The sequence below is a fragment of the Ruditapes philippinarum genome, unplaced genomic scaffold (assembly GCF_026571515.1).
Source record: "Ruditapes philippinarum isolate M1 unplaced genomic scaffold, ASM2657151v2 ctg5448_1_1_1_1, whole genome shotgun sequence".
In the NCBI taxonomy this organism is placed as follows: Eukaryota; Metazoa; Mollusca; class Bivalvia; order Venerida; family Veneridae; genus Ruditapes; species Ruditapes philippinarum.
In genome coordinates, this window is record NW_026855846.1 from 94,927 (window position 1) to 121,620 (window position 26,694).

Sequence of the window (26,694 nt, forward strand, 5' to 3'; positions counted from 1 at the left end):
AGCCAGTATGTATTTTGAGAATAAGTGAAAATTGTGCTTTTGATGATATAATGCTCTGAAATTTGCTAACATCGTGACAGAAAATCAAGCTCACTCTTTTATTATATGTTTATTCGTATTGTACCTTATCCACAAATGAGACTTAAAACGATCATTTGTATTTTTTCTGTTGACAGGAAAAATGTTAATTTGAAAGGTGCACCTTTACACTGTGGTAGCAGTATAGAGTTACATATAAGCAAGGCGTCATATCCGTGCAGTCTGAACCGGCTGACTAACTTGAGAAGATAGAAAGTTCTACAAAATGGAAGCTTGAAAAGTGCATTTTACAAATTCAGCAGTTAGATAAGAATTGCAAATATGTACAGTCTTACCAGTGTCAAAATTGTCGGCTGCTCAATGTTAATCTATTTTTCTTGCATATCATCACATTACCTTTTCTATAACAAGTAGAATATGTCAAATATAGAAATTAAAATGTATACTTTAGCAAAATGCCCCCAGATTAATATTTGCAAACAAAAAGTGAAATACATCTCTAATATTTTATGCATTTTTGAAACGTTTATGTTTTGCAAAATTGAAATAATTCTGTCGTAATCATACAATGAAAAGTAGAAAAAACTTTAAACTCGAAATTATCCTTGATACTATAATGATAATTTTAAAATTTCATAGCGGACCTAAAAAGACGTAAACTGATAACCCGCTTGGTTTGCATAACTATTATTGTATATAAACCAATGCAAGACGTATCTGTGAAATTTGCCTCCCTATAAAAACTATGAGGAAATTGGTATTTTGGTCGGCCCTTTATTAAAAGGGCTAAACAACTGTTTGACTATTTCTTTTGAGAGAAGGGAAATCCTGTGATGCGTGTATGTGGTCGCACGGTCACTTTCCTTACATGTCTTCGAATCATGTCTGTGGTCGCATGGTCGAAAATCTTTAGTAACATGACAACCTTTCCAAACAATGATATATAGATCTTCTTCTTTTTTTTTCTTCTTTTTCTTCTTCTTCTTCTTCTTCTTCTTCTCTTGGCTAAATTTTTATGCGTCTGCGTAAAACTTGAACGAATGTTCTTGCAAGTTGCATTATTTTTCTCCGTGATGCATTATAATCGTCTCATTAGCCTCCCGTGCTTCAAAAATGTAAACGTCTCAAAAACCGACTTGCAAACATATTGTACTTTGTATCATTCAGTGAATTACTGTATTCAAAATATATAGATGATCTTTTGGGTTATTATAACTAATAATACCATATTTTGAATAGATAATAGATAGATCATTTTCATTTTATTTGATAGCTTTATAAAATATACTGATTGATAAATATGTTTCTAAATTATTATCCCCCTTTTTTACAATTTTCAACATGTGATTAAAACAAAAAAAAAAAAAAAAAAAAAAATTTTCTAATTCTAAACTTTCACATAAGTAACTGTTGTTTTCATACTTGTTGTAATTATTTACTAGCCTAGTTTCCCTATGAAAATATATGTATCTTTTGATCCAGTTATTTTATGTAATTCCTTTCGAAAATTATATATGGTGTTTTTTTTTTTTTTTTTTTAAAGTATATTTATACATACATATGCACATGTTTTATTGTAATACTTATTGTAATATTATCACGTTCCTTTTACGCGCCAAATGTAACGTCTATTAACGTAGACGTTTGTTTTGTACGTTAACGTCATTTTTATATATGTATCAACTGAGGAAGCTTAATAAAGCGAAACATGTTTTGATACTTAATTTGTGTTGGTTTTTGATCCAATTATCCTATAACTAAGGACATGAATTCTTACATGTCCAGCATCTGTACTCTCAGTGCCTGAAAGGGTGGTATGACCATCATTAAGCATAGAACACACATTCACACGCACGCAAACACACACAACTTGCTGGGATGCAAAATCATAATATTCTTTAAAAAAAAAACTGTTGAAATCGTAATAAGGTGTTTTAAAAGTCTATATTAAAATTAATGTCATATTAAATGATGTTGGACTAGATAAATAGTTTTGTTTCAGAAATATTTGTAAGATTATCCAAATGATACGTTTTTAATGTTTTTTTATGAATATTTGAAATATTCCTTGAAATTGTGCCCATTGTAGACAAATCCAATTTAATCTTGAGTCAGCAGATGTATTGGACCATTATTTTATGTCTAAAAACTACTAAATGTGTAAAGACATTTACACAATGTTAACTGTAATTTAATACCACCAGCTACAAACTTTTATCTTGAACAAACATCTTGCGACATTAAACGGCAAAGGAAAATCGTGCGACATTTAAAATTACCATTACGACATTTAACAGCAGAAGATTTTGACATATTTAGAGGCAATGGTGCGACATTTTGCGGCGTTGTAACATTTAAAGGCAGTTGCGACATTAAGCGGTAATGGTGCGATATTTAGCGGCGTTGTGACATTGTTGCGACATTTAGCGTAATTGTGCGACATTGGTCGGCAAGTGCGACATTTAGCGGCGTTGCAGTCTGTGTATAGTCTGTTCTGACTTTATGTCTGTTATTTTCATCACTATAGCGCTTAAAAGTTCTAAATGTCTGTTTGCAGTAATTGTCATTTGTTAGTGAACGGCTTGGCTTGTCGGGATTTCAAAAATATGTTTCGTTCACATAGGTGTAGTTTGTGTTATATAATTTACCTGTTTCTCTTATGTTCATGGCTGTAAGAAGTAAGACATGAGTTTTAAAGGCTCATGTATTATATACAACTAAATACAAGGTAAATATTCATAGCTTTCGTACAATGACAAAACATAGTTAATTCAGTTAATAATTTTACTATTTTCATTCTTTTATCACACAATTATATCTATATTTCATCTTTTCTATGGCATTATAATTTATCAACTTGGTCTTTCATACAATTTAATTTAATCTGCATTCTATGTCTAATCTTCTAAGTCTGCAGAATGTACGTCCAATCAGAATGGTATGAATGGTTTGCGCGTCTTGTATGACAGCTTGATGCACATCGACTGTTTTTATTCCGACATAGTCATATGTCCGCCCTTTTTATACGGCCTCCTTTCTTCTTCATCTTTAATTTATTATATCCGTTACCGTGATATCATGCATTGATTTGATCGCTCTTCATATTTTGAGCGATGGCATATCTTTTCTTGAAGTTTTTTCATTACTAACATCTAGTGTGTCCTTAAATTTACGAAACATCTTTACGGCATGAATATGGACATATTGCATTAATATAATGCTATTTGTTAGAACATTTTCAGTTTTCTATATAAGAATGTCTCTTTTGATAAACATATTTACTATTTTCTCTGGACAAGAATTATTTTTACAAATAGTTTCATGTCTACTGTTCATCATTATGATAGTGATTACTTTCGTCTGTGTTCCTCTGTTAAATAGTTTATATTAATAATTTTAACGTAGGATATTAGCAGTATCCAAACATTTCAACATCAACAATAATATCAACAACATCAAAAACAACAGGAATAACAAAAAAAAACAGAAACGTAAAACAAAGACATAAAAAACATGGAGGGAACTAAACAGCAATCACTGTTTTGAAGTATGTAGCAGTCACTATTAGCACCGATGCTATAAATCGTTTAAAATATGTTTCACATTTCTTATTTCAATCATAGTTATATTTTGCAAATTATTGTTTCTTCTGTGTTCTGTGGAAATATAGTTGAGATATATCAATTATTATTTTTTGATCAGTTAAGTTATAGTGACTGAAGTGCGTGACAAATGACACGGAATTAATTAAAATACTTCTTCATCTCTTTTCGAATCTTTTCAGGCATCAGCCTGCCCACGTTTGACTTTCTTTTCTCTAACTCTCTTTTCTCTTGCTCCTCCTTCACTCTTGACTTAAATCCGAGCCCTCTTTTTGCTGTATCATTATTCCAGGACTTGACGGGCTCGGATGTATTGTATGGCACTGCAGCAGTTGGTATCACACAAGGGGTAGCGTGACCTGGCATATTTGAATTGGCTTTCGCAGGCGTTGATGGATGCATCATCTCCATAAAGTATGGCATGTCGGTGTTCTTCTGCTTTACTAGTGCTTTATGTAGATCTTCCAGCTCCCGTTCTACCCTGAGCGCCTCCTTTACATCAGCTTCCCAGTCGATTTGAACTTCAGCTGACGGTGGTCTTGGCTTATTGTATTCTTTCGACTGGTTGTGGACTGAAATATCCCGGTCAAGCTGAGTGGAGACGCGCAGGGCTCTTCGTCTGTTTCTATAAGTACCTTGCTGTGAGGTGTCGGGTTTGGGAGCTGTCGGAGGTGCTGGAACGTGATCTGATGCCTATGAATGATTTTAGGTATTCATTTTAATGATGTAAAAAGAATAAAAATATTAAAATGAAACTTTAGAATTATATTTTTTATTTAGAAAAGAAGTGTCTGCTTAAACGGACAAGACGTTCGTTAAATATTGAATGCATTCATCAAATAGTATTAGAATCAGAGTGATTTAGCGTTAAGAAAAATTGTTCATGTCGGTAGGCAATTAAAAAGGAAAAAACAGAAAGTATAACATACTTGTATAGAATTAAAGCTATGAGCGTCTGTGCTGGCAGATAACAAGTCTTGACGGAGAGTGGATAAACTTTTGGCTACATCGGTTCCACCTGTTCTGGTATGGCTAAGCAGCTTTACATTTCTCTCTGGAGCATTTCTTCTGTATCCCTCATGTTTTATTCTGTTTCTTCTCTCATACTCCAGAACTTGCGGACTTTTCTCTAGCATACTTTTGTCATGAATACCTTCCATTAAAGACTTGTACAGAGCATCTTCATCCAGTAACTCACTTTCTTCTCGGTTGTTCCTTTGTTGTGGTGACTTTATCAGTTTTGCATCTATTGGTGGCAATTTTGTTACCTTGACATCAAAGTCTCTCCTTGGTTCTTCAGTTTGATGCCATGATGAAACTAAAATAGAAATAAGATATGAAAGACAAGATCATCAATGAACACAACCTCCACACGACCCAGCCACACTGGACCAGCTGCAAGAAGCCCAGCATGATACCTGTATGCTGTTGTTGGTAGGACTTCACCCGAAGAAGTGTAATCAAACAACAAAGATATGTTTCCAGTGTTTTTTTTTCTCTACTTTGGGAATGGTGCCGGTACCAGACTGATTGGGAAAAAATGAGTTATTTTGACTTAAATTGGGATTTTTTAATGCACTTTTTCAGCTACAAATAAGATAAGTCATCATGAATAAAGATAGCTAACAGCTTCCACTGTCCAGGTGATAATTTATATGAATATGTTGGATTTAAATTATTTCAGAGAAATCACTTGGCCTTGTGGAAATTTTGAACAGTCATTTTTGGAATTTAAACATTGGAAATTGGGAATTTTAATGTCTATTTTCTATTGGGAACAGTACCGTTTTAGGGTAGTAGTTATATAAAGAAAAAAAAACGCTGGTTTCAGATGTTCTTAGATAATAATGTTTTGCCTCAGTTATTATCAAGATATAAATATGTATGAAATATTGTGTATACCATATTTAAAAGATTTAGATGATATGCCAATATCACCATTAAAGACATTTGAAATTGTTAATGTGTACAACTGACTGGTATGCAGCTTATGGACTAATTTGTAATTACAATCGTTCATGGTTCCCTTTACACACTATCTTTGCTAAGACTTAAAGGTTATGAGATAACCGTCATATAATCACGATTGAATATGTTTTAAGATTAAAATTACTCCACTTTTATGCCTAACTACTAAATTCTGCTCGAGTTGGTGCTGGGGGCCCGGGCGGTTGCGTGCGTCCATTAACAGTCTCAATCAAATTAAGTCTGCAACATCATCAAGTTTGCCGTTTTGGGCATTATTGAATGTTTCCATTTTTTTATTACTATTATTATTATTATTATTTTTGTTACTGAAGATATTTTCTGAGACAATAATTATTATCTCAACGCTCCTTTTTTCAAAGCACTTTAAAACCCTTTTTAAATAGTTTTACATGGAATCAGTTGGTATCTCGTTAAAACTTTATATAAAATGTGTCAATGATATAGTTTTTAAAGTAGAAGCATAAATAAAGGTAATTTAAATATTTTACTAAGGACATCATTTCTGTTTATGTTACACATATCTAGGAAAGGTAGACATAACACATATCCATAAAAGGAAGGACGTGCATATATATCCAGGAAAATAAGGAAACTCAAACATATCTAGTAGAGGTTGAACTTACACCTTTCCTGGAAAGGAAGAATTTACATAATCCTGAAAAGGTAGAACTTACACCTATCCAGGAAAGGTGGAACTTACAAAGTCCGGCAAAGGTAGAACACATATGTAGCAAATGTAGAACTAACACATATCTAAGGAAAGATCAAACTTATACACCTTATCCGCAAAGGAAAGAAGTTCACATATCCATGGAAAGGCAAAACATATACATAACAAGCAAAGGTAAAAGTAACACATGTTCAGCAAAGGTAAAACATACAAATATCCAAGAAAGGTAGCACATATTAAGCAAATGTATAACTTACATAATTATATCCGGCAAAAGTAGTAAACATTTTATAGTTGTTCAGAAAAATGTTTTACAATATTTTTTTTCAAATATCGCAAAGCTGTACTCGTGTCTAGGTGACAGTATTAATGACTTACCATTTGGTGTTTTATTTCCTGTTTCTTTGCTCAAAAGGTCTGTAGAAGACTTGTGCAGACCATGCACGTTGTCATTTATAGCTTGTGCCGGCCTGGAAACATTATTTGTACCGACAGCGACGGGGGGAAGGCGTGTTTCATCACATTTTGCTTTTGGTCTCGAAACGGAGGGCAATTTAATTCCATTGTAGTCTAGTGTGTTGGTATAACCGGACTTTGTAGTCTCGAAGTATTGATCTTTAAAAGCTATTTATAGATAACAAGCATAAAGTCATGATTATGGTCATCACGATGACGATAATGATGATGATGATGAACTGGTGGAGAAAAAGGATAAATATGACGCTGATGATAATGATGACGATAAAGTGGTGGAGAAAGAGGATAACGATGATGATGGTGATGATAAAGATGATGCTTAAGTGGCGGAGAAAAATGAAAACGATGATGATGGTGAGGATGATGATAATGACGATGATGATGGTTAAAAGGTGGAGAAAGTCGATAACGATTATGATGTTGATAATGATGATGATGACGACGATGATGATGATGAAGTGGTGGATAAAAGAGAATAAAGATAATGATGATGAAGGGGTGAAGAAAGAGGATAAAGACAACGATGATGATTATGAAGGGGTTGAGAAAGAGGATAACGATGATGATGATGATAATGATGATGATGATGATGAAGAAGTGATGGAGAAAGAGGATAAAGATTATGATGATGAAGGGGTGGAGACTGAGGGATAAATCTGACGATGATGATGATGATGATGAAGTGGTGGATAAAAGAGGATAACGATGATGATGATGATGATGATGAAGGGGTTGAGAAAGAGATAACGATGCATATGATGATGATGATGATGATGTTGTTGTTGAATATGATAATGATGATGAAAGAATGAAGAAATGGGATAAAGATGACGATGGTGATAATGATGATGATGAAGTGGTGTAGAAATAGGATAAAGATGACGATGATGATGGTGAAATGGTGGGGTAAAGGATAACGATGGTGATGATGATGATGACGATGACGACGTAGATGACGATGATGATGATTATGATGTGGTGGAAAAAGATGACGCTGATGATAATGATGATGATAGTGGTGAAGTGGTGGAGAAAGAGAAGGAGGATGAAGAAGCGCTGCTAGATGCTCAAAGATGATACACAAAATATGGATAAACTTAAAATGAGAAATAACTCAAAAACAGAATTTATTTTTGAACACGTGTGAGATATGTAAAAAAAAGTAAACTCAAACAAGATTTGCACGTATTATTCATTGTTTTGATTTAAACATGTTTTATTGCCAACAAGGCTTGGCCCACAAGTTCTCGCAACATTAGCGATGGTTCTTCCCTTATTATTTGTTTAATATTCATGACAACAAAAGAAATTCTGATATATATATAGTATCTTTTGTTTTTTTTTTTGCATTAAGAAAAAAATAAGTATTATAAGAATGAGATCTCGTGTGAAACAATAATACTTAAAATTTTGTGAAGACACATGATTACTAAATGCAAATGCTTCATGTACTAAACATATCCAACAAAATATTAGCCTTTTGCGCTAAATCAGCGATAAAATGGTCAAAACAGAACGAACAAATGAAAAAATGAACGAACGAATATAAAAACAAGGTAATAAATCAGTGTTACCATATATATCATCGAAATCGTAGATATCTTCATACACTGCGTCAACAGGTCTGAAAATGAAATTTCAATGAAGTCAAACATTTTGAATTGCCGCATGAAAACCAACCTGCGCACGTGAAGCGCGTGTTTAAGTATAAGACCGGTACTAATTACTATCTGGCTTATTTTATGAAATAAATATGCTATTGAATTTTGTGTAAAATTATCATTAAGTACGGAAACTGCATGATCAAACCCATAGCAATCTTAATGGAAGTACATAGAATATAACTTATTGCATCATTGCATTTTATCTATGTGCCAATAATTATGAATCATATACAACTGAGTTTCGTTTGTTGTATGAAAGTGATCTTTCTTTTTTTCATAATGAAGAAGAAATAATACAATAACTCATCATTTTTACATTTTAAAAGATTAAAAACGTAAATATTGCACGAATTTTAGATAAAACTTACTTGTATTTTGTCATATTGGTATGTTTTTGATGAATTTACATCGGTAACCAAAAATGCAGCAGACAATCATCCGCAACGTCAACGTTGCTATGTCACGTGATAGCGCGTTGCCATATAATGTTTGATGACGTCGCGACGTCAGTTTCGACGTCATCTTCTCAAACAGATTAAGGAAACATACGTTTCCTCTCTAAAACGATCACCAACAAGAAAAAATTAAATACAATGTCAAATGGTACTGTATTTTCTTGAATATTTTTCCGCATCTTATCATTAAGCCAAACATGTGACACTTCGGATATCGTCATTGAGCTTAAAATACCAGTTAAGCAAATATATAGAGGCTATTAAATCTTTCAAAGTTTATCTTAATGTGCTTCTTTTTTGAGTTTTATGTTTATATCATTATGCATGTATGTCGGTCAAAAGCTATACATAGCTTATGTTTTGTAAAATGTTATATATGTATACCGACAATAAATAAATTTTGATTTTATTTGATTTGATTTGATGAGTATTTAGGTTCAATACTGAATGCTAGCCTCTAGCGAGCAAAATATTGTTTATTCAGTCGCAATATCGGCACGGGTATGTAATTATGATATGATAGAATGCTTTATGGTGAAAATATGTGAACTGTGTCATCTTTGAACACCAATTCAATTCAATTCAATACAATAATTTTACAATGCTTAAATAGCACATACAAACAGATCCAGATAAAATCACCGATTTGGATATATTATTTCGATTCTAACACGACATTAACAAATAAATGTTGCCGTACCTGATATTAAGCTAAATTGCACCTGATTTGTTTGTGTACTTATTTTCAGCGCGTCGCATTTTTAGTGGTTACGTCAAATGTATATAATCATTACGTCACGAGTCTAAATATAGAACGTCAACAGTGATTTTGTTGCATAATAACACACACTTTCGGTTCTTCTTTGTTCAATAGGGAAAAATGCGGGTCGTGTTAGAATCTTTTATTTTCTCGTTTTTATGATACATTATCATGCAGCAAAATTATAATAATATAAGACATGTAATAGTCTATTACATGTGCGCTTTATCAGCAATCAAATTACAGATGGAAAAACACGTAATCATTTTTCAATAGAGTACAACATTTTTCTTACTTTGACATCAGAGAAAGGTGTTTCTTTAGTTTAATTAAAATAATATGATTATTTATGCAAATAGATGTTTGAGTTGCGCTTCCATTTTCCTTCCATTGTTCCCTGCGGTCTGGAGACCGCAGGGTATTGGTACGCGTTTAACTTTTGAGGCATGGAGGAGCACGTGACCTGTTTTCGGTACATGGAGGAGCATGTGATCTGTAAACCGTATATGATTGGTTAATTGACCTTTTCGAAAACCCAGCTAAATACCGTTTGCCGGTACGTTACAGATTTACCTGTAGGGAATTAGTCCGAATTAACAAAAATCTATTACGTGATATTTCTAATTTTCTATAATTATTTTACCGTTTAAGGTGGAAAAACTTGAACGATGTCTTTGAAAATTATCAATGTTTCTTCAATATCTATCTCAAATTTTACAAACAATAAATTGTTTATACTGAAAATCTACAAAATTAAAATATTCGTAGTGGCATCTGCCATAATAAATAGAGATGTTTTCTGCGTAAACTTGTGTGTTTACTTTATTTATTTTTTGCTCGGAATTATTCATAAAATGGTAAGCCTATTGAATCATTTTCTTAAAAAGAAATAATTGTTTTATGTTCGACCTTCTCCGGTCTTCAATGGTCACATACAGTTTCCAAAGACCTTCTTCTATATTGTTCGATTATGGTCAACTATGTTCCTGTTACAAACGTTTATTCGTTTATTTATTCCCCCCCCCCCCCAAATAATGTTGAAAATAGTTAAATGAAATATTTTTATATTATTAAAATGTTCACCGCAGGAAACCATTTTACTTGTAATTCCTTTGTTAGAATAGTTGAATAGTTTACGTTCAACCTGGGACTTAAAAGATCTTGAGTTTGAGGTTTAACAACAAACATATAAAATAAATTCCCGTAAAGATTAACAGAACCTGCTTCTTAAATATGAAAAACAATCTCAGTTTTGAATGTCACTGTGTTATATTACCATAGTGAGAACAACAATTCATACTTGTATCATAGTTTGGGGACCTTTCTGTTGAAAAAGTGTCAGAGTTCAGTCGTATACGTATACAGTCATGTAGTGCGTTAACTGGAGTGAGTGCAGTTTTAGTTACCCGCACTCGAAAGCATGTCCATTGATTGGTTCATTTTTTCTGGGGTTTACTTATTGTAACGACAGTGAAAGGGATAACGATAGAAATGTCATATTTAGAGCGCTCCCTTCCCAGCTCACTGAATACACTCACGCTGCTTCAGATAGAAGAATGTTTGACTGATGCTCAGGAGAGTACATATTTAGATGCTCGTTTTTTTTGGTACTTTTTTCTGGGGTTTCATATTGCGACAACAGGGAACGTGTTTTCATTTTTGCCTATGATACAAAAGAGTTTCATATTGCGACAAAAGGGAACGTGTTTTTATTTTTGCCTATGATACAAAAGAGTTTCATATTGCGACAAATGGGAACGTGTTTTTATTTTTGCCTATAATACAAAAGAGTTTCATATTGCGACAAAAGGGAACGTGTTTTTATTTTTGCCTATGATACAAAAGAGTTTCATATTGCGACAACGGGGAACGTGATTTTATTTTTGCCTGTGATACAAAAGAGTTTCATATTGCGACAACAGGGAACGTGTTTTTTCATTTTTGCCTATGATACAAAAGAGTTCCATATTGCGACAACAGGAAATGTGTTTTTATTTTGCCTCTGATACAAAAGAGTTTCATATTGCAGAAACAGGGAACGTGTTTTTATTTTTGCCTATGATACAAAAGAGTTTCATATTGCGACAACAGGGAACGTGTTTTTATTTTTGCCTATGATACAAAAGAGTTTCATATTGCGACAAAAGGGAACGTGTTTTTATTTTTGCCTATGATACAAAAGAGCTTTTGTACACCAATAGCTACAATGATATTCTTATAAACCGTGCGCATATTTGATATATCTTACAAGAAAAGCATTGATGCAAAGCATCAAAGGGTGTCCAAGCAAGAAATTCAGCATGTAGACATCTTATGACCAGATATTCTTATAAACTTTTCGATGGTTAATTGCTTTTTACCAGAATTATATATCAGCCGATAGACGTTGTTCATGGTATGTGATTTCAAAAATGGTATATACTTAAAGAATATGAAAAAGGTAACAGAAATATTTTATGGATTTTTTTGGTTGAAAATATGGAAAAATATACTGAAAAACATAACAAAAGGAAAAACGATTTTTCAGACGTATGTATAAGTTACCTGCCCCTGAGATTACCCCCAAATAAGTGGCTTGCCCGGCTATAGACTACACGTGAATATCAAATAAAAAACAATTATATATGGATATAGAATTCTATACCTATCAATGAAAATTTCAGTGTCAGTTCTAGCTAGGCGCCGTTAAACGTTTTAATAGCCAGAGCAACAGAAATAAATTAGGGTAGATGTGATATATAGGCGCTGCATTTTGAACAATCTTATGAATAATTTTTATTTTCTACTTTTGCAATGTGTTGTTGTTTTTTTTTTCTATTTTAATCTGATGCTGATTTTTTTTAAAAATAAGTCAATGTTCATGTATTTTGCTTTTTTGTTCACATTTGTTACAATGTCACGAATGTGTTTCCTATTCTAATTAAAAATCTGGGACCAAAAATATATTATTGTTCCAGTTAAAATATACAAACCAGGGTATGAACGTTTTAAAACTAACGCAAATGAACGTTATTGCTATGACGAAACTGGTAATATCTTTTTCTAAATTTAAATACTATTTGATGCACGTTATCTTCCGTGCAAGATTTCAGATTATTCGCTCACTCCATTTTTCCAGTATAAGTGCAAAATGACCCAAAAATGAAAAGCGGTTAAAGGCTTTTACCCAAATCGGACAAGAATTACACAAAATCGCGGATTTATATATTACATTGTAATTAAGATCCTTGACAAAATAGAATTTATATCTAAATCAAATCTGAGTACATATATTTATTATATACCTATAAATGGAATATTGAGAAATATTGATGAAATAAAACGCTTATTTTCATTTTCGTACTTTCACTGTAAAAAGTATTTTAGTGAAACATATTTTCTGTGTTTTCACTGGTGTCTTGCCGGACTTCTCTCTTTTTTTAAATTCTGCCAGTACACAAAATTTAAGGAATAGACTTCCAAATTGTAATTTAAAACAAACTTATATATTATAAACCGTTTTTAACTTTAAGGTCCCAGCTTCTTTCAATATTTCATTTTGATACCACTTCCAATTGCTCTTGCGTCTTAATTCTCGAATGACGAATCAAAACTGTTTCGCGCATGTCACGTGATGGTGGGCCAACCACGTTAACTTTTTGGTCCTTCCAAATTATCCAGGCGGGCAACAATAGTTTCATATAAATACATAGCAAATTAAATCGTGTGACTGAAAAGAGATCGGAAAATGTTTTGCTGGCGTCTTTAACGGATTTGTTTAGTAAAGTTTTTTTGGTGAGAATCAATCAGTGGTTAAACATACAAGATTGTCCCCGAGCGCTCAAGATTCATGGTCGAGTGATTTTCCATGCACTTTACTGTTACCTACACTTGCGTGAAGTTTGTGAGAGGGATGTGACGGAATCAAAAGTATGGCAGGTTTGGAATTGTTTCTTTTATTTTAGGACGTCGAAGAACTTAGGATCAATCAAAAATGTAAGTTATTCTATATTTCATTAATAAAAACTATATAGCCGAAACGTAATATTATTACACATGAAAATCGGGAAAGCGTTACTGTTTTTTTTTAAGGAAAAAAAATGTAAATATTTCACAGAAAATCCGGGAAATGTTATTGTATCACATAAAATTTGTAAATTATCAAATATTTTTCGTAGGTATTTGTTTGACACAAAGTTAAATTTTTCATGAATAAGGACTTTAATTATAAATAAGCATTAATCATAAGGACTTTTAATTTTTCATGTGACGTTTCGATCATAGTTAACGGTATTTTTGACCATTATGATAATTGGCTTATGATAATAAACAAAATACAGATATGAATAATTGATAGTTGGCATATGAGGTCTTACAAAGTATTGACACGGATGATTGACGTGTGATATGTAAAATGATGGCCATGTTGATGACAATGTTGTTTTGATGAGGACGTTCATGGGTGTTACAATGATGATGAAATGAAGTTGTTCAAGTGGGCATCAGGTAAATCTAGTTATTTATAGAAACGAGCTTTTTTAGAAACTAGTTATTTTTAGACAAATGAGTTTTAACTTTTCTTCGTAAGTTTTATCAGTTTCAGAAGATGAACCAATGAACTTGCAAGTAATCATACTATATCGGGCCATGTTTGTGGAACAAGGACAGCACACATTATGCAACGTTAAAACAGCATACTTATTTAATTCAATTTACATTTGGAAAATTTGACATTATAACAAAATTTGATATACATATAAACATGTAAATGGTATTATGTCAAAATTTTATTTTAGAAATGAAGATTTTTTGTCAAAATTGAAAACTATGTTTTATGTTTATGTATATTGACGATATTTTGTGTGCATTGTTTATATCGATTTTGGTTGTTTTGGTTTCTTTCTCAAATTTTTGGAGTTGGTGTGTGATTGGGGTTATTCGATTTGGGTTCGGTGTTTTAGTTTGCCTCTTTGTGGGAGTTGTTTATGTGTGTTATGGTAGTTTTTCTTTGTCTTTGTTGGAGTTTTTAATGTCATTTGTGTGTTATGGTTGTTTTTCTTTGTCGAAAATTCAGGCCTTATTTCTGAATAGTTTGGGAATTGGTGGTCGATAAGACAGTTGATTCTTTGCAAATACATTGTGATCGGTTTGAAAATTTTGGATTTTGGATTTTGTTATACATGTACATGTACTAGTCAAATTATTATTATTCATCATTTCAAATAGAAATATATCAATTTCATTAGAAATGGGAGACATATTTATAGTTATATTGAATTTTTAGCTGTACAATACCCAATTTTGTATAATTATATGAGCCGCGTCATGACAAAACCAAAATAGTGTGTCTGCGACCAGCATGGATCCTGACCAGCCTGCGCATCCGCGCAGTCTGACCAGGATCCGTGGTGTTCGCTTGCAAACTCTATTACAAGTAGAGAAACTGAACGCGAATAGCATGGATCCTGATCAGATTGCGCGGATGCGCAGGCTGGTCTGGGTCCATGCTGGCCGCAAACCCATTATGTTGGTTTTGTCATGACGCGGCTCATATTGATGTTTAATAGTAATGTGATATTTTTGATAATTATATTAAAACATAGGTGGAGAATGCGACAATATATTAAAGATAACATTGATTCTTTTAGATTTAGAACGTGACATTTCTAATAATGATATTTGGGTGTTGAATGCGACATTTTTAACAATTATATATACTGATTATTTTAGATGCAGAATGCGACATTTTAGACTAGTATAATATTATTGTTCTTTGGTTTTTCGTTTGTTTTCAGATGACGTAAGAAAACATCACTGGATTACTTTTGAAAGACAAAACTAGATAAAATTGTATATTTCTAAATATTACCACTATATAATTCAGACTATTGAAAAAAATGTTTATTGATCATTTAGCAGAGTAAAGCAGGAAATGGCGGGAAGAATCCTAGCAGACGACAGTTGTCGCGCAGACTGCCCGAAATTACAGGCTGACCCAGAACTATACTGGACTCGCTTTCAGCAGAAAGGAAATCATAACTTTGTAACGTATGTCTTGTCTACTTTTTTAAAAATAAACTTTCGTGTCAATGTAATAAATAAGTTGACATATCATTATTGTTTCATAGTGAATCATTTTTAGCCGAACTGTTTGAAAAACGAGTAAGGGCTATTTTAGTCACTTGGTCGTCTGTTCTCGTAAAACACTTCGTTTTGCATATGTTTTGTGTGTAACTTCCTACCTCAGAATTCATTATGATTGTGTAACGGGGAACATAATCTAAACACGTTTAACTTTAAACTAGATTTTGATTTATATAATTACATGTATGCCACTTAGTCAACTTGATTTAAAGCAGTCATGTTTAAAATAATAATTTAAGTTTACAATATATTCTTATCGAATGAGCATAATAATGCTGAGTTATGGGTCATTAAGAACATTTCAGTAATTTAAACAAATAACTTACAATTATTTTTAAAATGCTAAAAAAAGACCATGTTACCAATAGTGTATCCACAGGTAGCAGACGACAATAAATTTTAAAGTGGAAATTTGCGACTTCCGGTGTGTCTGCTACTCGATGTTGTGATCTCAGTTACTTCCCCTGACGTTCAGTATATGAAATGAGGGTCGAGGTAAGATATTTTGAAGAAATACAAAATTTAGCTAAACATAGAACAATACATTTTACAGATAAGGGTTTGTGAGTCGCTGATTACACCTTTAACTCTGCAAAATATTTTAAATGGACTTGCCCATCTTCAAATCTGGACAAAACCATTACTCATTTTAAGGGAAAATTTCAAAATATGTACTGACTTAATATCGAAAAGTGCAGATCATGAGCAGATGTCAAGGATATGCCGACTGATTTTGGTCTGCACAGGTCGCACGGGTACATGTATATTATGTTGGCACTAGAAGGCTGAGAGTTAATCAACATATTTATCATAGTTTGGAGACCTTTCTGTTGAAAATATTTGTCAGAGTTAAATTGCATACATATACATGCACAGTGCGGTAACTGGTGTGCAGGTATCAGTTACCCGCACTCCAGAGCATGCCCATTGATTGGTTCATTTTTGCTGGGGTTTACTTATTGTGACGGCAGAGAAAGGGAAAGCGACAGAAATATCATATTCAGATGCTCGTTCATTGGTTACTTTTTTCTGGGGTTTCATATTGTGACAACAGGGAACGTGTTTTTATGTTTGACTATGATACAAAAGAGAAAGAACATCAAAACACTCGGCAATCTGATTAATACTCGGGGGCTACGCCCCCTCGTACAAATCAGATAGCCTCGTGTTTCGATGCTCTTTCTATTACTTGTACTACACATAACAAGTAAAATGGTTTCCTGCAGGGAACCTTTTTAATGATATAAAGATATTTCATTTAACTATTTTCAACATTGTTTTGGGAGAGGGGAATAAATAAACGTTTGTATCAGGAATATAGTTGACACTAATCGATCAATATAGAAGAAGGTCTTTGGAAACTGGTGACCGTTGATGACCGGAGAAGGTCGAACATAAAACAATTATTTCTTTTAAATAGGCCTACCATTTTATGAATAATTCTAACAAAAAAAATTAAAGTAAACACACAAGTTTACGCAGAAAATATCTCTATTAATTATGGCAGATGCCACTACGAATATTTTAATTTTGTGGATTTTCAGTATAAACAATTTATTGTTTGTAAAATTTGAGATACATATATTAAAGAAACAATGATAATTTTCAAATACATCATTCAAGTTTTTCCACCTTAAACGGTAAAATAATTATAAAAAATTAGAAATATCACGTAATAGTTTTTTGTTCTTAATTAGGTGTAATTCTGACTAATTCCCTAGAGGTAATTCCGTAACGTACCGACAAACGGTATTTAGCCAGGTTTTTGAAAAGGTCAATTAACCAATCGTGTACGGTTTACAGATCACATGCTCCTCCATGTACCGAAAACAGGTCACGTGCTCCTCAATGCCTCAAAAGTTAAACGCTTACCAATACCCTGCGGTCTCCAGACCGCAGGGAATAATCAGAAAGTACTGATTACAGTTCATTAATAATAACAACTTTTAATTTGGTACAATGTTTGTATTTTGAAAGCATGTTAATTTCAGATGGAACATGACTTTTTGTAATTATTGTTGCTTTTCTAGAAAAAAAATGAACTGAACATAATATAAAGAACTATTCTTTCCGAGATCACTCGCTTCCTTAAAGTATTACAATCTAAATACAAAAAAATATACATTCAATAACTAAATTCACGAATAGGTAAAAGATATCGGCACTACATTAGTGATTGTGCCGAAGGAAGGGAGATAATTATGAATGTATTACAAATAAGGGAGATAAAAATATCTCTTATTATAATTATACTATAAAATATCATAATTATTTCTAATGCATAATGTGTATTTTGTAATGAACTGGTGACTTTGATTGTGGCACTCCGATAACATCTTAATTTTCAATCTATAAATAGATAATTTTTTTAACCTATATTTCAGTTTCAGGATTTGAAATTAAGAAAGAACGAAAGATATGAAATGAGCACCGGCAAACTGATCTTGGCATGTTACATCCTTATCACAGAACTGGAACCTACTGATTATGATGAGGTAATAGTATATTTTATGAATATATGTATAGATTTGTTTCTTAGCCTGCTGAAAGCGAAAGTCATTAGTCTTTGCCTCCAGAATAGAGCCCGGCCAGCCTGCACATTTGTGCAGTTTGACCAGCCTCTTTACTGTTTGCTAACTTCCAATTTTCATTTTCATGTGATAATTAGTTATAATAATTTATAATGGACTGTTCCTTAAATAAAATGTTGAAAAGTCCATTTAATAATTTCCGCAGGTTAAAGCAGCATCTATCTAGATTCATGCCCATTCTTCATGTAAATTTTGAAAATGTATCAACAGCATTTACAGTCTACTTAAATTATCAAAAAAGGCCAAAATATACAATAATAGCCATTACCGCGTTAGTCACGCAGTAGAAATATGGTAATAAGAACTGCGACTTCGGTCGTTAAAGACATTTAGCGCATAAATAATCACTTGAATCTCAAATCTTTTTACTTCTCTTAAAATCTGAGTACATTTTTCTTAAGTTTGTTTTTCTTGAAATTTTTTTGGTTCACCTGCAGGCGTGCAGCTTTAAGGCTTGTTTATAGCTCTTGAATGAGACGTGTATTCATTTGGTTCTGAAACAGTACGGCATTGTTAAATTTTTCCATGTTCGGGTTTGATAAAAAAAAATTCTTTGCTTAAAGCCCGTCTCACACAAAACACGGTTGGACACACGATTCCCATACGGTATACTCGGTTATACACGGGTTGACTGGTACGAGTTTTGAGCTTCAACCGTGCTTGTGGTTTAGTTGCCACGAATTAGACTCGAATATAGCACGAGTATGTACGAATTGAGCACGGATATACTCGGTCAAGCAAGGTTTGAACACGATTTGCATACGAATACATACGACTGTTGTACGGTTCCAAGTACGGTCTAGTACGGTCTGGTACGATTAAACACGACTTTTACTCGATTGACTCGACTTTCACAGGGTTTACATAGGGTCCCACCGACTTTTGTTCGAGTAAGGCTCGAAATATCACACATTTGTGTATGTTTTGATATAAATTAACCCATTTTGATGACTTGGCTTCATGAACTTTCGAAATTTCAACGAAGAACACTTATATATAGATCATTATAATACTGCACGTTTGTAACGTCGCTTTTCGTTTGATAATCGTGACGTTTATATATTTTTATATATATATATGTCGATTTATAAAAAAATCTCGCTTTATTCCTCTAAAAATGATGCTTGCTGTATTATAAATTCGTTATAAAGATTGTTGACAGGTTATATGGCCTTATATAAACGGCTGTTTGCAATATAATCCTCGCCTAGCGGCTCGGGTTATATTTACAAACAGCCGTTTATATAAGGCCATATAACCTGTCAACAATCTTTATAACTAATATTTACATCAATAAATGAATAAAAAGGTGAAGCAATGTAAAATGAATGTGTCTTTTTTCTGTTGTGCAGCGGTTGCTGGAGGGTCCACCGAGCTGGCATTGGAGTCTGAATCCCTGGGAGACACGGTTATTGCCGGTTGGTCCTCCAGCTTATCAGGGTCAATAAGTTGGAGTGGTCGGTGGGCCTGGATGGCTCTTCTTGTATTCCTTCTATGCGTCCAAAACTTCTTCTTTGGATACATTCTAGTGTGATGCAGCAAGCACTCTTGGTAGGGTGGCAGCAGGTAGTTGTGTTTTTTGTACCGTTCTTGCTGACGTAGAGGCCGTGTTAGACCGTACGAGGCCGTGTGAGACCCTGTATACCCGTACTTTACCGTGTCGGCCATGTATGTTTCGTATATGAACCGTATTGGTCGTATGGCGATCGTATGAAACCGTGTGTGCACTCGTTTGATTCGTACCGTGATCTTGTGACATTCGGCTGTTCATCGGGTGTTGGATGTAGGACTTTGGGACGGTCTCGAACGATTCCATACGATTTATAAACGACCTTGATACGGTTGGGCTCACTCGTGGAGTGAACTTCACATACGGCTGTATATACGGTCTCATACGGTCTCACACGGTCTCTTACGGTCTTGTACGGTCGCTTATACGGTCATACACGGACATGACATCCGTACCATTTTTTTAAAAGTTTTAAAAATCATACACGGCTTACACGGATACACTCGAATGGCCCGAGTGTAACTCGGATAACGCTACGGTTAGTTCGGTTGTATGTACGGTTTCCACGGGTGGCCAACCGTGTAAGCCGTGTGTCCTGTGTGAGATGGGCTTAACACAGAAGCAGTAACCGTTGTTGTTGTTATTCAGTCATGAATTGCTTTGGCTAAGTGAATACATATAGACCTACACTGGTATCGAACATTTTTCTTCATTATTCAAATTTGATAATACGTTTGTAAGTTTTAGTTCCGTCACCGAGTGATTGAATGAATTCATTGACTTCAAATAATCCCCCCCGCCCCCTTTCTTTCACTATTATGGACAGCGACTTTGAATTCATGAATAGTTTCATGTGCAGAGATGATCCACAGAGGTGATCCACAGCTAGCTTAATTGGCAGAGAAAATTGGTGGTTCTACTCGAGTGCCCCAACGTGTCTAAAATATTTTTTAGAGGGCTATGTTGGACTTTCTTCCGCCAGTAAAGCTGAAAAAGTATTATTGTACCGTCGAGACAGTAACAATTCGACTACTTAATTAGTGTAATGGATCTGCCCTGCATTGAATTTGAAACTGTCCATTTGGAGTTTATGGGATTTCAATAACAAAATACAAATTTTGGCAGACGATAATATATAGCCTTGGCACGGAGTGCACGGGCCAATAGGTAAAGTGTTAAACCCAACCAGAATAATTGAACCATTGCAGTTAAGAATATACTAGAAATAATAAGAGAATCGTTTAATGACATCAAGTGAATAAAAGCTTTATGACCACTATTTGAGTAAGACGTAATTATTTGTTTATTGTATTCCTGAATTCTATTATGTGCATTTTTTAATAAGAGTATTGATAACATTGTTGTTTTTTTTTAATTTGGTGGTTCAACCCGTGCGTCTGCTGTCTTTTGCAAGTGAAACGCAAAGTGTTACAAGTGATATGAATATTTTATACATTATACAAGTTAAATGTTGATGCTGCACATCAAAGACGCCGCCAAATGATGTGAACAGTCAATCAGCATTGAAAATCGTTCTCTATTACAGTTGAATATCCGAAGCACAAATCAATTTTTTCTCCATGTTCTTGGTATGTGCTCGTTGTTTAATAATTAAGTTGCATATTTTTGTGAAAAAGTAGAACCTAATGCATAAATTCACAAGGTAATGCCATGTCTGAAATTCTGAAATGTTTGTCTGTTGCGACAAAGATTGAAACGTCTGGTCAAAGCAAAATAAATCTTTGTTCATTTTTTTCTGAAGAGTTATTTCTTAAACAGTTTGTTTGCTGGTATTAAGGTGTGCAGCTTTAAAAAGGCCCATTATGCCAAAAAAAATGTTTTTATTTTTATATCTGAAAAGCTTTTTATTTTTGGTATCCTATTATAGTTTCAAAACAGATATTCATTGGTCATTTATCTGAATAATCTTTTGCTTTTTGAAAACAGTTTTAATGATTTAGTATTTTGTGTGGAAGTTAAAATACTACTGTGTTTACAGTTTGCGACCTTTAAAACAAATATTTTCACATTCAGCCATACTTTATTTTGCTAATAAGCATCTAACATGCTTTAAAGCATTATTTGAACGTTATAATACCCATGTTTGCACTGCCTAATGTAGGAAAAAATTATTAATTTCTGAGGCATAATGTGCCTTTAAGGAAAAACAGTTGATTCTAAGTTGAATATAATTTTTACAATGCAGGTGTATCGGTGATCAATACGGAACATGGTAAATTGAGCAGGTGAAGGAATGAAGAAAACACCACCCTCTTTACAGTCAGCAAAATAACTATGCTTCCGGTTTGGAACTACTGCATGCCGTTACAACATATGTGACAAAGAGATTTTAATCCACCTGATACGATTTGGTATCTTTCTGAAAATGTCATGTTCAAATTCTGAATGGTGTTTTTTTCTGCCAAGTTTAAGAAATATATTACCATGTAACTGTCTAATATTTATGGCAATTATGAAGTAATAGTGAGTTTTTGGCGTAGTAATAAAAACCATAAAAGGTGTTACCTCGATTGGATTTTCTACATGAGCTTGAAAAAATAACACCTTCATGAATGCCTTGATGTGAACAGAATAGAAGGGATATTTTATTTGCTTTTTACATTGTACATCTTCTATTTAACATACTGTACCGTCAATGAATTGAAATTGCAATAATGAGTATAATTGCAATAATGAATAATGCACTTTTTTGCAATGTATATTTCAAGTGGTGTAATAAGTAAAATTTGATCAGGAATGCACATTTATTAAGACTTAATATATATGCAAACATACTGTACCGTTAACATAATAGCAAAAGTAAAATTGCAGAAATGAATGATGCGCATTTTTTACAATGTAGATTTCAAGAAGTGTAATAAGTAACATTTAATAGTTAATAAAGACATACTAGGCCGTACAATGAGAAATAATGATAATTTAACAACGTCTTGATAGAAACATCCATTTGAAATTTCTTAAGATTTAGATGATAATAATAACACCAAGAATATTACCAACATAACAACATTAATGAAACATAATAAAAATTCCAACGATGAAATATTTCATCATTCAAAAACATGCAATGATGAAAAAATATAATAAAATATTAAAAGAATTGTAATAACGACCAGAAGAGCAATAATGAAATAAAAGAATGAAATAACAATATGAATGAAATAAAATAAAAAACATTAAAATGAAATAAACAATAATGAAATAAAATGAAAACAAAAATAATGAAATAAGATAAAATAGAAACAATAAAATAAAAGTAAACAAAAAATGAAAATAAAAAATGAAAATAAGGTAACAAGAAATGGAATGAAAGAATATTATTGTCACAAGTGACCATTTAGTTGTTTACCTATAACATGCTTGACCTTAAAGTGACCAGCCTTTGCCACCAGTATGCAGCCAGACCAACCTGCACGTCCGTTCAGATTGACCAGGCTCTAAACCGTTGGCTGACCAATTTCAAATTTGATTTTATTCAAGTTATATTCCCTAAATTGAGAATGAACGTATTCAGAAACGGAAGCTGGACAAGTCCGCTTCCGATAATATTATCAACCATATACATGATATAATGTGTTCCTTTATATTTTGAAGTATCATTTGTTTCATTTTTTATCTTTTAAATGCTTTAAATAAGGAGTCACAAAGGGTTACTTTATCATTTTCATTTCCAAGCATATCCTCGTGCGTTTCATCGCCGGATAGCCACTGATAAACACTAACATCTATCTTGATTACATGTTAATCAACCGTGAGTATCCGACGATGCATGCGTTTATGCTTTTTTTTTGTTGTTGATTTTTAGCTCGACTTTTCTATGAAAAGGGGAGCTATCCTACTCGCCCCGGCGTCGGCGTTGGCGTCACACCTTGGTTAAGTTTTTCGTACCACCCCACTTTATTTCAGAAGTATTACAAGTATGGCTTTGAAACTTACCATACTTGTTCACCATCATAACCTCCATCTACAGACAAGAGTACATAACTCTGTCAAGGTTTTTGACAGAATTATGGCCCTTTTTTGACTTAGAAAGTGTATTGAGCTTGGTTAAGTTTTTTGTACCACCTCACTTTATTTCAAAACCATTGGAGGTATTGCTTTGAAACTGACCATACTTGTTTACCATCACGACCTTCATCAACAGACAAGAGGACATAACTCTGTCAAGGTTTTTGACAGAATTATGCCCCTTTTTGACTTAGAAAATACATTGAATATGGGTAAAATCCACTTATTGCCTTAACCCTTTGAGATATTGCTTTGAAACTTTTAATGCTATTTCACATCATTACCCCCATCTGTACGCAAGAGAAGGTAACTCTGTCAAGGATTTGTTTTAAAAATTAAGGCCTTTTATCGACTTAGAATCTTGGTTAAGTTTTTAGTACCAGTCCACTTTTTGACTGAACTGTTTGAGATATTAATTTGAAAGTTGGAATACTTGTTTACAATCATGATTCCCAAACATGTCCAGGAGAAGGTAATTCTGTCAAAGATTTTATTTGAATTATGGCCCTTAACTTCAATGTTTTGTATTATAGGCAAGCACTAAAAAACTTAAAAAATCTAAAAAAATTCATTCCTATCCACTTGTTGACCTAACCATTTGAGATATTACTTTGGAAGTTGGAGTTCTTATGTGCCATCATGAGACCTATCTGTAAGCAAGAGAAGATAACTCTGTGAAAATGTTTCTTGATTTGTACTTAGAAATTCCTAGTTAAAGTCTTGTGTGCCCTTAACTGTCAAAGTTTTGTTTTATAGGCAAGCACTAAAAAAGTCGAGCGCGCTGTCCTTCTGACAGCTCTTGTTTTATTGTTGTTTTCAGTTTTTATATGATCTGACAAAAAGTTAAAAAAGGGGGTGGGGGCTAGCATCATTTAGCTTTTTTGTTCGCTTTTGATACGTTATTCTATCAATTTTTTAACTTTACTTGCCTGTTTTAATTTTTTAAAGTTTTTTTTAAAATTAATTAATTAATTAATTATTTATTTACTTATTTATTTATTTATTTTTTTATTTATTTATTTATTTATTGTTTTGCAAATTACATCAAGCGAAAAGGGAGGCTACTTGTTTTAAAATACAGATTGATCTCCCCTGAAAATTCAAATGATAAGAACGGACCAAAGGAGACTTCTCTTCATTAAAACAAGTATAAAATGATAAAAAAGTCGTTTTCCCGTCAGTTTACACTCCATTACCACTTGTTATTTTTTCTAACTGATAACTCTCACACATCTTCGGCACTAACATTAACTTTTGGGGAAAATGACTTTCATAATGCTACTGTAAAACTTCCAACAAATATCAATCAAAAGTAATAACATTTGGTTGTGAAAATTTAGCCGCAAAAGGCATAATGTTTAATTATCAATAGGGAGAGAAGTCGCCTTTTGGTCCAATTTTCAGGGGTGGTTACACCGTTACTTAATTAAGAATGGTCTCCCTTTGGTCATACTTGCTTTTACAAATTCTTCTGCAATATTAAATTTAACATCAAAAACAATTTAAAGGAACACACTATAGTCAAAATTGGATACTTCCTTTTTTACAAGTATACAGAAACTTGAAATATTTCAACAAATTTTAGGGTAGATTTAATGCTTTTGATTAGAAATTTTTTACTTTTAACAAAAAAATAGAAAACTATAGACCCTTTTACTTTAATATTAATATATTAAAATATGCTATATTTTACTTATAGAATCACGTTTAGCTCGACATATTCTGTATATATTAGTAGTACTATTGGCATTTCACCGAAGCTCGCATTACCGTCAGCGTGGCGTTCGTGCGTAAACTTAATTGTTAAAGTTTTTGTAATAGTTCAAATATTTTCAAATTCATTGACATATGTTTGAAACTTTGACATGTTCAAAAATCATAGATACTGAAAATGAAATAGGCGTAATGGTTACTCTAATCAAAGCATTTTAGAATTATGCCCCTTTTAAACTTAGTAATTTAGTTTAAGTTTTTTGTAATAGTTAAATATTTTCAAAAAGATTCCATTGACATAGAAACTTTGCAACTTGTTCCCATCATGACCTCCAACCTGTAGAAGTGAAAAAAGGACTCTATCAAACATTTTTGAAAATTTCCCTTTTTAACTTAGATTTTTCCTAATTTTTTTAGTTTTAATTTTTCCCAAAGTCAATTGACTTTTGGTTTTGAAAATTTTACAAACCCCTTTTTACCCTCATGACCCAACCGTAGACAGGGAGGTAACTTATCAAGTATTTTTTACAGAATTATGCCCTTTTTCACTTAGAATTTACGTTAAGTTTTTGTAAAAGTTTAAAAAATTTTCAAAGTCCATTGACATATGGTTTTTAAACTTTGCACATTTTTAACCCTCTGGCCCCAACCGTAACGGGGGGTAACCTTCAAGATTTTTACGAATTTTGCCCCTTTTTCGACTAGAATTTACTTAAAGTTTTTTTAATAGTTCAAAAATTTCAAAGTCCCTTGCATATGGGGTTTGAAACTTTTTCACACTTGTTCAACATCATGACCCAACCTGTAAACAGGAGGAGGGAACTGTATCAGGGATTTTTTTTTACTATCAAAACACTAAGAATGTCGAGCATGCTGTCCTACCGAAGCTCTTTTTCAAATATTATTTAAAAATTGGGTTAATTTTTGTCACGGGTAAAAAGGGGTAAACCCCTAAAATTTTTATACTAGTTTATTAATCTGGAAATATTTTAAAAACAAATTTTACATTTTAAACTGTCTTGTATTTAAACTTCTTTGCTTTGTTTAAAATTTTTAAAAAAAATTTACCAAG

At 32.9% G+C, this 26,694-nt stretch overlaps 1 protein-coding gene and 1 long non-coding RNA gene across 3 annotated transcripts; one reads left to right on the forward strand and one right to left on the reverse strand.

Annotated features, from left to right (window-relative positions):
- Positions 1-2,363: 2,363 nt before the first annotated feature.
- Positions 2,364-6,915, reverse strand: LOC132744587 (uncharacterized). The gene is made up of 3 exons (XM_060733344.1): positions 6,679-6,915; positions 4,571-4,959; positions 2,364-4,334 (listed from the first exon to the last, which is right to left on the reverse strand). The coding sequence occupies exons 2-3, from the start codon at positions 4,799-4,801 to the stop codon at positions 3,783-3,785; spliced, it is 783 nt and encodes a 260-aa protein (XP_060589327.1). The 5' UTR covers positions 4,802-4,959; positions 6,679-6,915; the 3' UTR covers positions 2,364-3,782.
- Positions 6,916-13,860: 6,945 nt separating this feature from the next.
- LOC132744591 (uncharacterized) lies at positions 13,861-23,617 on the forward strand. 2 transcript variants are annotated; one of them, XR_009627724.1, is made up of 5 exons: positions 13,861-14,141; positions 15,552-15,683; positions 16,159-16,274; positions 18,164-18,274; positions 21,371-22,058. It is a non-coding gene; the product is annotated as an uncharacterized LOC132744591 (long non-coding RNA). The 2 variants fall into 2 exon arrangements; XR_009627723.1 differs by lacking the exon at positions 21,371-22,058 and adding an exon at positions 22,087-23,617 and having other exon boundaries at positions 13,866-14,141.
- The last annotated feature ends 3,077 nt before the right edge of the window (positions 23,618-26,694 follow it).

Excerpts from the sequence above, each read along its gene's own strand:
- LOC132744587 (XM_060733344.1), bottom strand. The coding sequence starts at position 4,801 with ATGGAAGGTATTCATGACAAAAGTATGCTAGAGAAAAGTCCGCAAGTT. Across the intron at positions 4,335-4,570 it reads ATAGCTTTAATTCTATACAA|GCATCAGATCACGTTCCAGC; the intron begins GTATGTTATACT and ends AATCATTCATAG.